The sequence below is a fragment of the Centruroides vittatus genome, unplaced genomic scaffold, assembly GCF_030686945.1.
Source record: "Centruroides vittatus isolate TY-2023 unplaced genomic scaffold, ASM3068694v2 contig_2908, whole genome shotgun sequence".
In the NCBI taxonomy this organism is placed as follows: domain Eukaryota; kingdom Metazoa; phylum Arthropoda; class Arachnida; order Scorpiones; family Buthidae; genus Centruroides; species Centruroides vittatus.
In genome coordinates, this window is record NW_027121851.1 from 88,460 (window position 1) to 103,275 (window position 14,816).

The following is a 14,816-nucleotide window of genomic DNA, read 5'->3' on the forward strand; positions in this document are numbered from 1 at the left end:
CTTGAGGCTGATGAAGTTGAGCCAATTTGTTTATCTTTGGTTCAAAATTTGTCAAAAGTAATCGCAAATCACTTTTTTGTGTTAATTGTAACTGATTTCTTTGTTTGGACGGTACAAAAAGGGTTAAAAGTGGAAGGAAGAAGGATTATATGAATGCTATTTGTTTAATTATTGTACGATACAATGAATAAAATATCTAATTATTCTTAATATAATGTTTTACTATATCACCCCAGAAAATTGTTTTTCGCCCCCCAAAATATAAACTGTTACTAATCACCCCCAACCTGGAAAAATCACCCATCTGGGGGTGATATTGTCCCTGTTGAGAAATACTGATCTAAACCAACAAAATTCACATCTAAATGCTAATTCCAGCAGTAAATGAACAAGTAACTTTAATGCTGGAATTAGCATTTAGGTGTGAATTTTGTTGGTTTAGTATATAGTTCCAGTTTATGTGTGCCAGTTTTTTATGTCTGAGTATTTTATCTAATATTGATATAAAAATGTTAAAAATTCTTCAGAAAAGTCCTGAAAAAGAATTAAGAGAAAGCATCAGTTAAAAATTATATTTGCAGTTTTCTTAAATTAAAATATTATATTACTTAGATAAAACTTTACAGAAAAATACAGTAGTGTTCACTTATAATGAACTCTTGGCTATAATGAACCAATTTTAAAAGTACAATTGAAACACCCATAAGAGCAATGTTATTTGTTTTCAGTTACAACAAACCTGTATATAGTAAACAATATTTGGATTTAAAAAATAAAAGTTATTGCTTATAACAGATTATACATACAGAAATTACTCTCAAGTTATTACTATGGTTTTTAAATACATTTTTTTTCTTGTAACTTAATGGGAGTGTCATGAAAGAGTTAAACAGAAGGTAAGAATGACTTAATATGGGAAATGTTGCTTAATTTGGGTATTTTTGATTTTAATTAACTAACTTCAATGCACACATTTATTTAGCTAATTTTTCATTACAAATTTAAATTTTTATATTAAATTACAATTATTATGCCTTTGTGTCCTTTATCATAACTTAAATTTATCTTTGTATACTAGTACATTTATCAATTAACAGGACTTATTATACTGGAAAATTATGGATGCTGATATTTAGTCTTACTAAATAAAAAATATTATTTCTGATCTGTAAGACTAAATATCAGCATCCATAATTTTCCAGTATAATAAGTCCTGTTAATTGATAAATGTACTAGTATACAAAGATAAATTTAAGTTAAATTTTTATACTCTCTCTATCAGTTTTCTTACTTCACTAAGGTATTTTCTGAGGTTCATCTACTGGCCCATTAATAATGAACTTAAAAATTTACACTGTCAAGAATTATCATTTGTTAGTGTTGAAATTTAAATTTTAAATATTATTTCTCATCTGTTATTAACAGTTAAATGATTTTGTTCAATTTTCTACCCATTTAACATTTGGAAATTGAAAGTATGCTTTTCATTGGGTAGAAAATTTCAACTGTAGGTACAGTATTTCAGATTTGAATTTCAAAATCAAACCACCAAAAAATTTAAAATTTATGCTGTTATTAGTTAGAAAAATTCCATTTACTGACATTGGTTATAAAGAATAACAATATACTGAATAATGAATAACTGCACATAATCTTGAGGCATATCAACTCTCGCCATTTGCTAAGTCAGAATTACGGAGTAATGTGCATACAGTACTCCGTAATTCTGAAATATGATGATTCTAGGCCCTAATCAGTGTAAACAGAAACATAAGTCATTTATGTTACAGTCTAAATATGAAATTATTAAAAGTTTGGAAAGCAGTGTGAATGAGCAAAGCAAATTATGTAAAGAAATGAATACAGTAGACCCCCCCTACAACACAGGTTCATATAACACAGATTTGTATAACACGGTGAAAAAATTGCAATTGTGTTCATATAACATGCTAAAAGAGACTCATATAACACAGTAAAACATTATTGCCGACTCGTGTTGTGACAGGATTGGTCGAATCTGGACCAATAGCGGATATTCTACAAACTGTTGAGTTTAAATGAGCAGCAGACCTACTAAAATCCATTTATTATTCAACAGCCATAAAAATTATATTTTTATTAATGATGTGTCCATAGTTCAGCGAATTTTCCACAGAAAAATAACTTATCAGGAAACACGTGCCTGCCATTTGATGAGCTGCTCTGTGACGAAAACAAGCGTAAGCAATGGCATTGTCGAATGGTGCACACTCAGTAAGTAATCCTACAATTTTTTGTTTATAGCGTAGTTTATATGGATTATTCCCAAAAAATTATACGTGTTTTGGAAATGTTGAGTCAAATTAGTCTAGAATTGGTTAATTTTATGGAAGAAAATCTTTCAAACAGCCGTAGCCCTTAAACTGCACACATGCCAGTCTGTGATTGGCTTGTGTATTTAAGTGACTCACAACACAGAATTCATATAATACAGAACTTAAGTACAGTGTTATAGGGGGTCTACTGTATAACTAAATCAACAATTGTTACCATTTGGAAGGAAAAAGACAAAATACTTACAAGTTTCGAATGCTAAAAAGCTTAGAAAATCAGCACATGAGGAATTAGATCAAGTATTGTTAAAATGGTTTTCTCAACAGAGATTTAAAAACACGACAATTAGTGATGTTATTTTGCAGTCAAAAGAGGAAGAATTAGGAAGCAAGTTGGAAAAGAGTACTGCATTTAAATGCAGTAGAAGTTGGATTGAGAGATTTAAAAAAAAAGACAGTAGTGGAAGTCAAAAAATTGTTGGAGAAGCAGCTGCAATAAACATATATGTGGTAGAAGACTGGTTGCAAAATAAATGGCCAAAAATTAGAGAAAATTTCCAAGATTGTGATATCTTTAGCACAGATGAAACAAGTCTTTTTTTATAAGTTTACACCAAATAGGATGCTAAAATTAAAAGGAGAAAGCAGTGCATGAGGAAAGTTATCTAAAGAAAGAATTGCCATTCTACTAGCAGCAAATCTTGTGAGAATGGAAGAGAGAAAATTGTTAGTAATGGTAAATCAAAAAATCAAGATGTTTCAAAAATCGACAGCTACTAGTAAACTACAAATCTAACAAAAGACCTCTGACATTTTCTGTGGCAAACTGCAAGAATAGGATGAAAAACTGAGAAGAAAGAAACAAAAAATTTTATTGTTGACTGATAACTGCCCATACATCCCAACATCAAGAATTTATATTGCATTGCACTGGTGTACAGCCTTTAGATCAAGGGGTTATACACAGCTTAAAGAGCAGCTATGTGCAAATTTTTTTTTCAAAAATGGTAACTTTTATACATAATAGTGAAGAATCATTTTCTATAAATCTTCTTGATGCAATAAACTTTGTCCATATGGCATAGCAAAACGTAGCAATGCAAACAATAGTAAATTGATTTTGTCATGCTGGCTTTCTACAAACTAATGGAGAAGAGGTTTGATTTAGATGATGACATTTTGTTCAATGAATTTTTGAAAAGTAAACTTACAAATAATGAAACAAAAGGTGTTTAAGATGTGCTTCCTCTGCAGTTACTGGATGCATTTTCTGACTATGATTTTGAAGAATATGTCAAGGTTGATAACAGTGTTATTAGTAGGGAACTTTTGACCAATGATGATTATTTAGCTTTAGTGTCTTCCAAAAATAATGAAATTAATGAGGATGAAGATGACAATACAACATATGCAGACAGTGTCAACGTTCCAATAATGCCAATTTTTGAAGTTTTTTCAAAACATTATTGTTATTCAATAGTTTTTACAAATGCATAATACTCCACAAAATATTTTAAATACTTTTGCTGAGGTGGAAATGTATATTACAGAATGCTATGTACTGTACATATCAAAAATCAACAAACAAAAATAACAGAGCTTTTTAAGTAACCATGCACATTTATATTGATGTTTTAACTGGCAACTTTCTATGTAATAATTGCTACATTTTATTTTTGAGACATTAAACTCTAGTTTTTCAAAATTAGACTGTTTTATTTTTTATCCAGTATAATGAATCAGTTTCAATGATCCATACAGCTTCATCATAAGCAGACACTATTATACATGAAGTAATGAATAAACAAAATATTCTTGAGCATATTATAAAATTATAAATTAATCTTGACTTATTAAGCAAGCATTCAAAGAAGGTAATAAATTCAGCTCATTGCAAAATTAACAAATAGAAATTTGTAGATGCTTTTTAAAAGGTAACAAATTTCAGAATTATATACAGGTTACTTTATATAATTTATGGACAGTGGTATCACCTGTATTCTTACATGCTATGGTATCAATGTTGCTATAGTTGATTATGGATGACATTTAAATAGTAATTTAGAATTACTGTATGTACTTTGTTACATATAGTAACTCTAAATAAGCATATATAAATGAAATAAATAAGGATAACTTGTAGTTGCATATAATTATTGGTTAACAATGAGAAAAAGATTGAAAAACACTGGTCTAAAGTATTACATGTCAGTGTACTGTGTTATTTGCCCTCCAGCTTCCAAAAAGAATCAGTATCAAAGGGTGACAGATCATTTATTTCCTTTAGATATGCTTTGGCCTATACACTCTCAGTAATTCAGCACTTGCAAATCTGGCATGCCTCTGTGAAATGAACAGCTGGATTAGCAAGAGTCTAGTATATTAATTTTTTAATTTAGAATTGTAGTTACACTTTATAGTTCCCTTTTTTTTATGTATATGATTTCAATTGACATGAATTGATACTGTATGTATAATTCGTGACAACTGAAATTATACATTAAGATTTTAAAAATGTGAAAAAATTTCAAGATTACTTAAATGATTTCAAATGATATGAATTATCATAATCATTTGCAATTTATTTGCATATTATATACAATTTATTCATATGTGTACAAATTACATATATTCAAATGATCTTTTTTAGAATAACTCTTATTCTATTTCATTTGATAACTATCTGAACTCTTAAACAACTTTATTTATATACCTAATATATTATTCAATAAATTCTTTTATGCTAGACAAAAAAGTTTGATTTGTTATTAAAAACTAATAACTTATATGTATAATTTCATATTTAACCAAAATTAATGTAGTCAATTAATAATGAATAACAGAGCAATAGTCTTAAACATAAAGTTTATACTTATAATAAAATACCTAATTTACTGTATATTGTTTCCATTCATAAGAATTCTAATATATAATATGAACATCTATAAATAAATTTTCTTTCATTTATGACATATTTGATCATTTTTAATCAGTTAAATGAATACTGTATTTAATTAACATTTCAATCAAGTAGATGGATTTACATTCATCCATTTCAAAGAAAAAATATTATTCTGTAAACAGCTATTACTTACACAGGAAATATTAGCTAGTGTGGAATAAGTGGTAATCAAGAGTTGATTAGTTACAATTTCTGCAATTGTTTTCATTTTATAAACTAAATAACAGAATAAAAACATTCAAAAAAACAATAATCCAACAAGAAGAAATTAATTTATTAGAAGAACAAACATTTTCAACTATTATAAACCTGATGATGACTGTTAAATAGTTGAAAATGTTTGTTATTCTAATAAATTAATTTCTTTTTTCTGGATTATTTGTTTTTGGAGTGTTTTTATAATAATCTCATTCAGTTTTTTGGTGTAACTTTTAAATAATAGAATAAATAAATAAATAAATGAATTTAATTCAAATACCATATGTTATAGAACTGATATCCTAAAATAATTAATAACAAGATTTTTTTCACCAAATAATTAGAAATAAAAGAGTTAATGTTTGTCAATAAGTACTACGATCCTATATTATACTGAGTTAATGTTTCATTAGGAAAAATGAAACAGTTTAGACATGATGATATATCAAGATCATGATGATAAAGCATTAATTGCTTAGTAATTTAGGATAATTATGATTGTCCAATTTTAATGGAGATTGTTGTTTGGTGAATGCTTTAAAGTCACTAAAAGAAAAATTAGCATTGCATATATTAAAAATTAATTAACTAACTAAAATTTAGAAATGATATATATATTATATATATATATATATATATACAGGGTGGGCCAGCGAAAACGAAACGGCAGAGTGTTCGTGTTCGTCCAAACAAAGCGCTCGGACAGGTCGATTTTACTCTCGAGGGGACATCTTTTGCAATAAAGTTTTTGCGATTCTGAATAAAACAGACGACAAAAAATTTTAAAAACTCATTTATTTTGTATTAACTAAACAAACATTTATTTCGAAAAAAATGTCTGTTTAGTTAATATTCAGAATCGCAAAAACTTTATTGCAAAAGATGTCCCCTCGAGAGTAAAATCGACCTGTCCGAGCGCTTTGCTTGGACGAACACGAACACTCTGCCGTTTCGTTTTCGCTGGCCCACCCTGTATATCATTTCCTAATTTAAATTTCATTTCCATATCATTAAATAATTTATATATATTAAAAATTATTCAATATCACATTGACACATACAGTAATAGTTTATTTTGTACAATTTTTATTAGATCTATAAATTTCCACTGTCACTGTCCATCTGTATGTCTTTCCTTAATCTCAAGAATGGAGTTAGATAGATGAAATCCGAGACCAGATATGGAAACCTTAGGGGACAGGAGTCTCCGGTTAACTATATACAAACTTCTCATGCAAACCAGAAGTCACATTATTTCAATTCAAAACTTCCCCTGAAAGCAGTTAATAGATGACTGGCACGACTCTATTGTTAAAGGAAAAGTATGGTGTACAGAGGTACAGTACACTACAGTACTAACTTGAGATGGAGAGCATATATTTTAAATTAAATAAATTAAAGATTAAAAATTGCAGCCCGACATTGTGATGATGTCACAATAAATAATTGCTTGTTTGAGTTTCAAAATTTACAAATAAATTATATATTTCAAATGATTACATATATGTATGCATAGATATATTGTCATAAAAATATGACTGAAATATTGGTTTACCACAGATCCAAAAATTATTAAAATTTTTGATTTCTCTTATGATTAATGTTTTAACTAAATTAAACTTAACAAACATTAATTTTGAACCTTTTTTTTAGTATTCTGGTTTTCAACAAACTGCTGAAAAATGTGCTGCTTGTGGTCACTTGATCATGGAAATGGTAAGGATTTTTAAATATTAGAAACATACATGTAAAATTATAAAAATAGATTTTTAGTCTTACTGTTTTAAAGATAATTTTTTTAATGTGAAAACAGATATTTTTTTATCAATTTAGAACTCTCCAAGTTAACAAAGCACATCAAAATATCATTTTATTAAGAAATTTTACTCTGATATATGGCTTCATCTTAACTTAAGCATGCATATCAAACTGAATTTAGGTATTAAATATTTTATTATTTATGTAAAATACTTTTCTTTATTACTTTTCAAGCAAATGAGATAAAAATTATGTATTTTTGATAATGTTGAAATCTAAGCTCCTTGATAATTATAAGTGAAAATTAGGAGAAAGTAGGGTAATATTCTGCAAATCAAGTTGTAGCTGAGAAAAGAAAAGATTTACTCTCGCAGATTGAAAAGTTGTTAAAGCGAAGAAGATGATAGCAACAACTGGCTAACATATTGATTTTTATAGAAAGAATGTTGTGCGCCTAAGAGAAAACTAAAATAAGACACAAAATTATACAAATATCAAAACTATGAGTAAAATATAAGTTTGAAGTGTTCTTTACAATTTGGTTTTATTTACTTTATATATAAGTTATTTAAAAAATTTTTATTAATCAATTTCCAATGCTATCCGTCGAGTGGGAATGCCCAGCCATGTTGGGTATATATAATGCTGAACAAAATGGATAAATTTGTTTGTAAAAGCTTGTTTGATTTTAATTTGTCTGTATTATTCTGCATTATATATACCTGAAGATGTCTCTTATAAACAGATGAAAATGTTAATATAAATGTGTTTAATTTGAGATATGCTGGTGTAGGTGTTTTGTCCCAGTGAGAGAGTTTACAAATAATACTTTATTACAAAAATTTACATGATTGAACAATTACCATTACTACGAAAGGACATTACTTCTGGATTCAGTGGATGATGAGATTACAGAGTTGGCAACTGCATTGAGTTCCACACAGCTTTCATAATGTCCACTCACATGGACCAAAGTGTTTCACTGATTTTTGTCCAGTATTGCTTCCTGGACAGTCCAAATTTGGGATGAAGTTTTCTTCTTCCAATAGCATGTGTTGTTGTTGGAATGAGTTAAAGAAAATTTTAACAGAAATCTATTAACAGATGTTCTGGGTACAGTTTCTATGGATAATGAGTAATGTTCTGTGGATTTTGTTATGCAAGTTAATAAAACAATAAGGTTGAAAATTAAAGTTATAACTTGGTAAATATTTTGGACCTCAGACTAATCATAGATTTTTCTGCATTTATAAATTTCTATTTTCCATTAGTTTATTCTATGATTCCATGCATTAGATATTACTCCTAAATCTTTTCATTAACTCTCCAGCAAATTAATACAGGAGATCCTTGTTTATTCAAAGTCGGATAGTTTGAAATCCCATTGGTTTGTAACTGTACTGTTTTTCCCAGTCAGATATGTAGAGATTTACATGTTAAGGAATTTGGTTAGTTTGAAATATGGCTACTTTGAAATTCAAAGTGAAAATTCAGTCTGAACTGTGATATGCATATGTTAACTCACATGTTTAGATCGAAATTCACATGCTTCCAAACTATAAGAGAACAATAGATCATGAACAACTCTAATCTGGTCAATATGTATTTGTTTTTATAGTAACACATTTTTGGGAGTCACCTTACCAAGGACTACTCTTTTTCTCTTACCTCATAAAATATAGCTAGATTTTAGGGTTGCAACATTGGGCTACAAGTAGCAGATTGAGACATCTAAGGCTACTAGATTTGGATGACTTACTTTTTTGGACTGATTTAAAAATGATTTGAGCTACATTTTGAGAATTCTGCTTTACATTTTATAAAACTTATCTGACAACATGTATTGTTCTCACCAGATGTGCTGTATGTGCTGTTTACCTGCAGTTTATTTCTGTTATTATTATTATTATTATTATTAATTAACGAAAGTAGCATTTTATATATGTAGCTGTATTTCATTTACTTAATAAATTACATCAGTTTATGTCATTTGGCATATTGTACAGAAATATGTAAATCTCAGATAATTTGAAGTCACAATTATTTTGTCCCTTGAATTTTGAACTAATGAGGATTTCCTTTATGTGGTTAACTTTCAGGGAGTCTTGTGGTTTCTATTGTGTCCAGTAGTCACATGGGGTCTATTAGACCCCATTTTCTGATCTAATTGAAATTGTGGAAAATATGGACATTGCATCAAAAAATTTATCTTTTATTCATTTTTCTCATTTCTAAACATGTAAAATACTGTTAGTTAATTTTAAAAATTGTATTATTACTTATTTGATGTAATTCGATCCAAAACATTAAACATATATAAACATACAACTAGCCATCTGAAGTGTTAAATTGCATCTACTGACTTCAATTAGCTACTAGATTAAAGTTAAAGTGTACCAGTATAGTATATACAGTATATATAAACAAACATCACTAAGCCCAATGTATTAATAATAAATCAAACAATTGCTGTAATTAATTGAGCTAACAAAATAGCTACTGGAAAAATAAACTATTAAAAACAAAAACCTTAATATTTCCAGCAATAAATTATTTAATAATAACTTTTTCGACTTATTATTATTTGAATATTAAGGTTATTGTTTTTAATTGAGCTAATTAAGTGCTATTATTAATAATTAACTAATTAAGTAATTTGGTTCTAGAAGTAAGTGTTAGGCACCATCTGTTATTAAATTTAATAATTATAATATTTGCTAATTAATTTAGAATATTCTGGAAGAAAAGAATTGGCCTGGAGCAGGACTTGAACCCGCCACTCCCGTTTACTGTGCAAATGTGTTGCCAGTTATGTTATCCAGACCTCGAGTGATTCTTCACTTCCAGACATATTTAATTATTGATATAACCATCCACAGTTACTCATGATGTCAACTGGGGATGACTCCATCACTCCCAATTGGCACTTAATTAGACTGATTAATTATGATGATTGTTTTGAAGTTAAAGTGTCCTATTTGAAAGTCAGTTGAAGAATAGTTTATTGCTGTAATGGGAGACAAAAAATAGGAATTTAGAAAAAAGTCACAACATAAACACTGTACATGTACATACATAGGGCAGTGAAGAGCTTGTATGGAACCCAAGGGTAGAGTGGGTCCTTTTTGCTTCTTAGCAGGCTCAATTAGCAATTTTATTTTGAACAAATGAGATATGAAGAATGTTTCTTTATTGATAAAAAGCAGTCTTAAAAAATTTATTTTCTGTCAGTAAAAGTAACTAATTTTATATAGGTAGGACCGATTATGAATTCCAAAGAAAAATTTCCAGACTCCGCTTTCATCTCACACACATTTATGTACTGTACATTCTTGGTCCTGTTTCTGCATTATTTTTTGATAGAAAGGTTAATTGTTGATGATTTTTTTCCTAAGGATAATATCAGTTTCAGAAGAATGTATAGAACTGATGGTAATTCTGTCATACAAAAAACATTTTAAAAAAGTTTTTCAACTAAGTACATGTCAAATTTGAAGTTGCATATAAAGTTAGAGAGTTGTATTGTAAGTTTCTGTAAAGGACATGTTAACACATGACTATTTAACTAATTTTTAAAATTAAAAATTTATCCGTGTTTTTTTATAATTTACATAGAGGTGCAATATTTGTTTTAGTTTACCAAAATATGTTTTCCTTTATATTATTTTATGATTTTAAATTAACTTCAGTGACAAAATTATTAAAAAAATGAAAATTAAATAATTTTTACCATTTTTATAAAATATTTATGAATGTGGTAATACAGTGAAATGTCAGAACAATGAATATATCTTGAATCCCTTGCCAATTTCCTATTCAGCTTTGTGCAAAAATGTTTCAGTTTAACAAATACCATTATAATGAAATTTCAGTTTAACATAATAAAAATTCAGTCCATTACAAAAGAATTGTCTCATAAATGCATAAATCATTAATTATTAGTAAATGATGAATATTATGTTAAACAGTCTGGCATAATTAATTTTAATTTTATTAAACCGTTAAAACAATCGAAAATGTTTTTATTTTAGTAAATTTTATTTGCTGGATTGTTAAACGTGTGTTTTTTATCATAATTAATTTTAATGTCTGGTTTAACTGGCAACACTAATTTTAATGGTTTTGTTTTGATGCTATTACTCTACAGTTTATTTTTTTTTTAAGTTTATAAGAAAAAATAGAGAAAAACAAAAAATGAAAGCAGTTTTATTTGGAAGAAAATAAAATATTAGATAACATGCAAAAAGAAATTAAACAAAAAGCTATGCCTGACTTCCTACTGGAATGCTGTCACAGTAATGGATTTTTTTAAAAAACTTTGATTAAAGAAACAACACAAAAATTAGACTTCTTTTAGCAGAAAATAATTGCTTGTTACATTCTGAAAATGTGAAATTTGATTCCATATAAATACTAATAGGTAAATTGCATTTTAAAAAACTTTTTGCAACAAAATGTAAGCAATTTTTTTTTTTTTTTTTTAAAATCATTAATAAATTTCTTTTATCCTTGCATTTTTGACTGTATTTCAGTATAATGAATTTTGATGGTCCCCTTAATTTTGTTATATCAACATTCCACTCTACATGTTTATTTCATTTCAATAGTTATTATAATGAGAAATGATTTATGTAAAAATCAAATTTGATATGTGTACATAGGATAATATTTTCCTATCTCCCAAATTCCAGTAAGTCATGCATTGTCAGTTAATGTTTCAAAAAAATTTTTTAAATTACTTTGTTTGTCTATGGTATTTAAATAAAATAGGACTTTTTTCCATTTACCAAAAATAGGATCTGTGTCATGCCCATTCTAAAAGTAAATAAAACAGAGAAAGATTTCTGAGTTGTAAAACAAGAGTGAACATCTGGCTTCTAATTATTTCCACCTGTAAAATTTTTATCTTTTTAGAAGGTTTCTTTGCTTTCAAACAATTGTGTAAAATTTTTTAATTAAAAAATTAATTATTTGTCTCCCTTTAATCAAAAATTACTTCATTTTAAATTATTTTACTTTAAAAATTAATAATTTCTTGAAATATTACAGAAAATGTTAAAAATTTTTTGCTGAATCTTTAGTTTGAATTGTATTCTGTAAAAACAAGTAAAAATTTTGAAAGATCATTATTAGGACTGATGAATTTTTGGCAAGTGATTACATAATGTCAACTTTTTAAATTAAAAGTGCTATTAAACTATGCAAATTTTATACATAAAATACAGTTATGATATACTTTTTAATAAATTTATATAGTAAATCAGTATTTTATATTTTGAATGATTTATATCTTTACAATAAATTTTAAAAATTTTGTAACTTTGCATTGCTGTATCTGTGTCACATGCAACAAAATGATGAAAAATCTCATTGGATTTTTTTTTATTCTCTTGCTTTGCATTGTTTTGTTTCTTTCTTGTACACAATTATTTACATATGCATGTTATTTCAAATTATAGTCACATTAAAATAAAAATGAATTATTTAATTATATATATTTTTAAATATTAATATATTATTTTTACCTCACTCCTTGCAAACAAATTTAAGCTATGGACTAAAACTATGGAATTAGAAGCCGAATTTCAATATGCATTTACTGTAAATAAAGGAACTGAATTTGCAATTTTTACCTTATTAATGATAGTTCAACTTTATCTATTAAAAAAACATAGGAAAATATATGCTTCCTTCATTGATATACAAAAAGCATTTGACTCAATATACGTTCCTCTGTTGGTGCATAATCTGAAATCCTGTGGTGCAAGTTCCCGATTTACTTCAGCAATTCTTAAACTATACTCAAACTATAATATCAAGATAAAACAAGGCAATAATATCTCCAAACTTTAACTTTATCCCGTGGAATTCTTCAAGGTGATCCTCTCTCTCCTTATTTATTCAACTTCTATCTCATAGGTATTGATCGCCTTTTTACCGAATCAACTGATGGAATTGAAATAGGAAATAGAATCTTTCATTATATTCTTTTTGCGGATGATCTTGTGCTTCTGGCTCCAACAAAGATTTCATTACAAAGGAAAATTAATCAACTTAATAAATTTCTTCAATCACTATATTTAACAATAAATTCGACCAAAACGAAAGTCATAATATTCCGTAATAATTGCAAAATATCTGAAAATAACACTAAAATATATCATGAAAATACTCTTTTACAAACTGTAAATGAAATAGACTATTTGGGAGTCAAATTTGATTGGAACCTATCCTTTAAAGCACATTTTAATAAAATAAAAATCAAAGCAAAGCAAGCCATAGATAATCTACTATTTGTATGTTCCAAGTTGAAAACTACTAATTTGAAAATTCATATTAAACTATTTAACTCAACTATCATACCCATAATATATTATGCAAGTCCAATATGGAATTTAGATTATATTTATAAATTGGAATATCTTCACGTCTATTATTTACACAGATTATTTCATCTGGAAAGAACTATTCCAGGATATGCTTTGTGGCATGAAGTAAACCGAATTTGGTTCTTCCCGTTCTTACTGAAACGTTTAATAAAATTTTACTACAGAATCAAATTTAAAAATGATAATACTATAATATATTTACACCAACAAAATATTAATCAAAGTAAAAATCAGAAATTTAAGCATCTATGGCATTACAAATTAAGCCAAATCCTAAATAGTTTTGGTATATCGGAGTCATTATTTAAAGATAACATTAATGATTGGAAATTTGGATATTCACTTTTAATAAACTCCATAATTTCCCAGGCAATAAACAAAGATCAAAATTCACTATACCAAAGTACTTATCACCCATGGTATATTGATTTATTACAAATTCCGTCTTCACAACCTTATATGTCACAACTAGTTAGTTTAAATGTAAAACGATTAATAATTCAACTCCATTTAAATAAATATACTCTTTTTATTAATAATATTTATATTGATTTAGCAAGATCTTATTGCCCTTTATGTAATTCTGAAGAATTTTCATTATATCATCTAATTCACAATTGTCAAGAACTTCATAGCTTGCGTGACTATTATAAAATACTCAAATATGCAATTATAATTCATTACTTGACTTCCAACTTAATTTAAATAATCTCAGTAAAATGAATCTTTACAAAATATACAATTATTTTGTTAAAATCTCCGAAAAGTACTATTTGAAACATCAAAATTAATGATTGTTATTGTATTCATAGATGAAACATTATGTATGCAATCACAAAATTGTTGTTTATAGTGTTTATGACTTATCTTTGTATCTTTGTACTTTAGATTTGCTAATTTGTAATCCTACGAACCACTTGTATTATTTCCCCCATAACAGAGAAATTGTTCTCTTTTTGTATTGCTAATTTGTATTGTATTATTTTTATGTTGTTAAACTTTCTATGACGATGAATATTAATATATTATGTAATAGTGTTCTAAATAATTTGATATTTAATTACTCTCAGTGTAATTTTAGTAAAATGAGTAAAATATATTAAAATATTGATATCTCTTAACATATTGATATTTTTAACAGTTATTAATAAAAACTTTGGTGTGTTTATATTTTATGCTATAGATTTATTTCTACAT

General features: G+C 27.0%; 1 protein-coding gene across 1 annotated transcript in view; it reads left to right on the forward strand.

Moving 5' to 3' along the window:
- LOC136972458 (Wilms tumor protein 1-interacting protein homolog) overlaps positions 1 to 14,816 on the forward strand; it is a 48,672-nt gene that overhangs the window by 15,019 nt on the left and 18,837 nt on the right. The window contains exon 4 of the mRNA XM_067267055.1: positions 7,126 to 7,188. Within this exon, the coding sequence (XP_067123156.1) occupies positions 7,126 to 7,188 (63 nt within the window). The remainder of the gene's footprint in view (positions 1 to 7,125; positions 7,189 to 14,816) is intronic.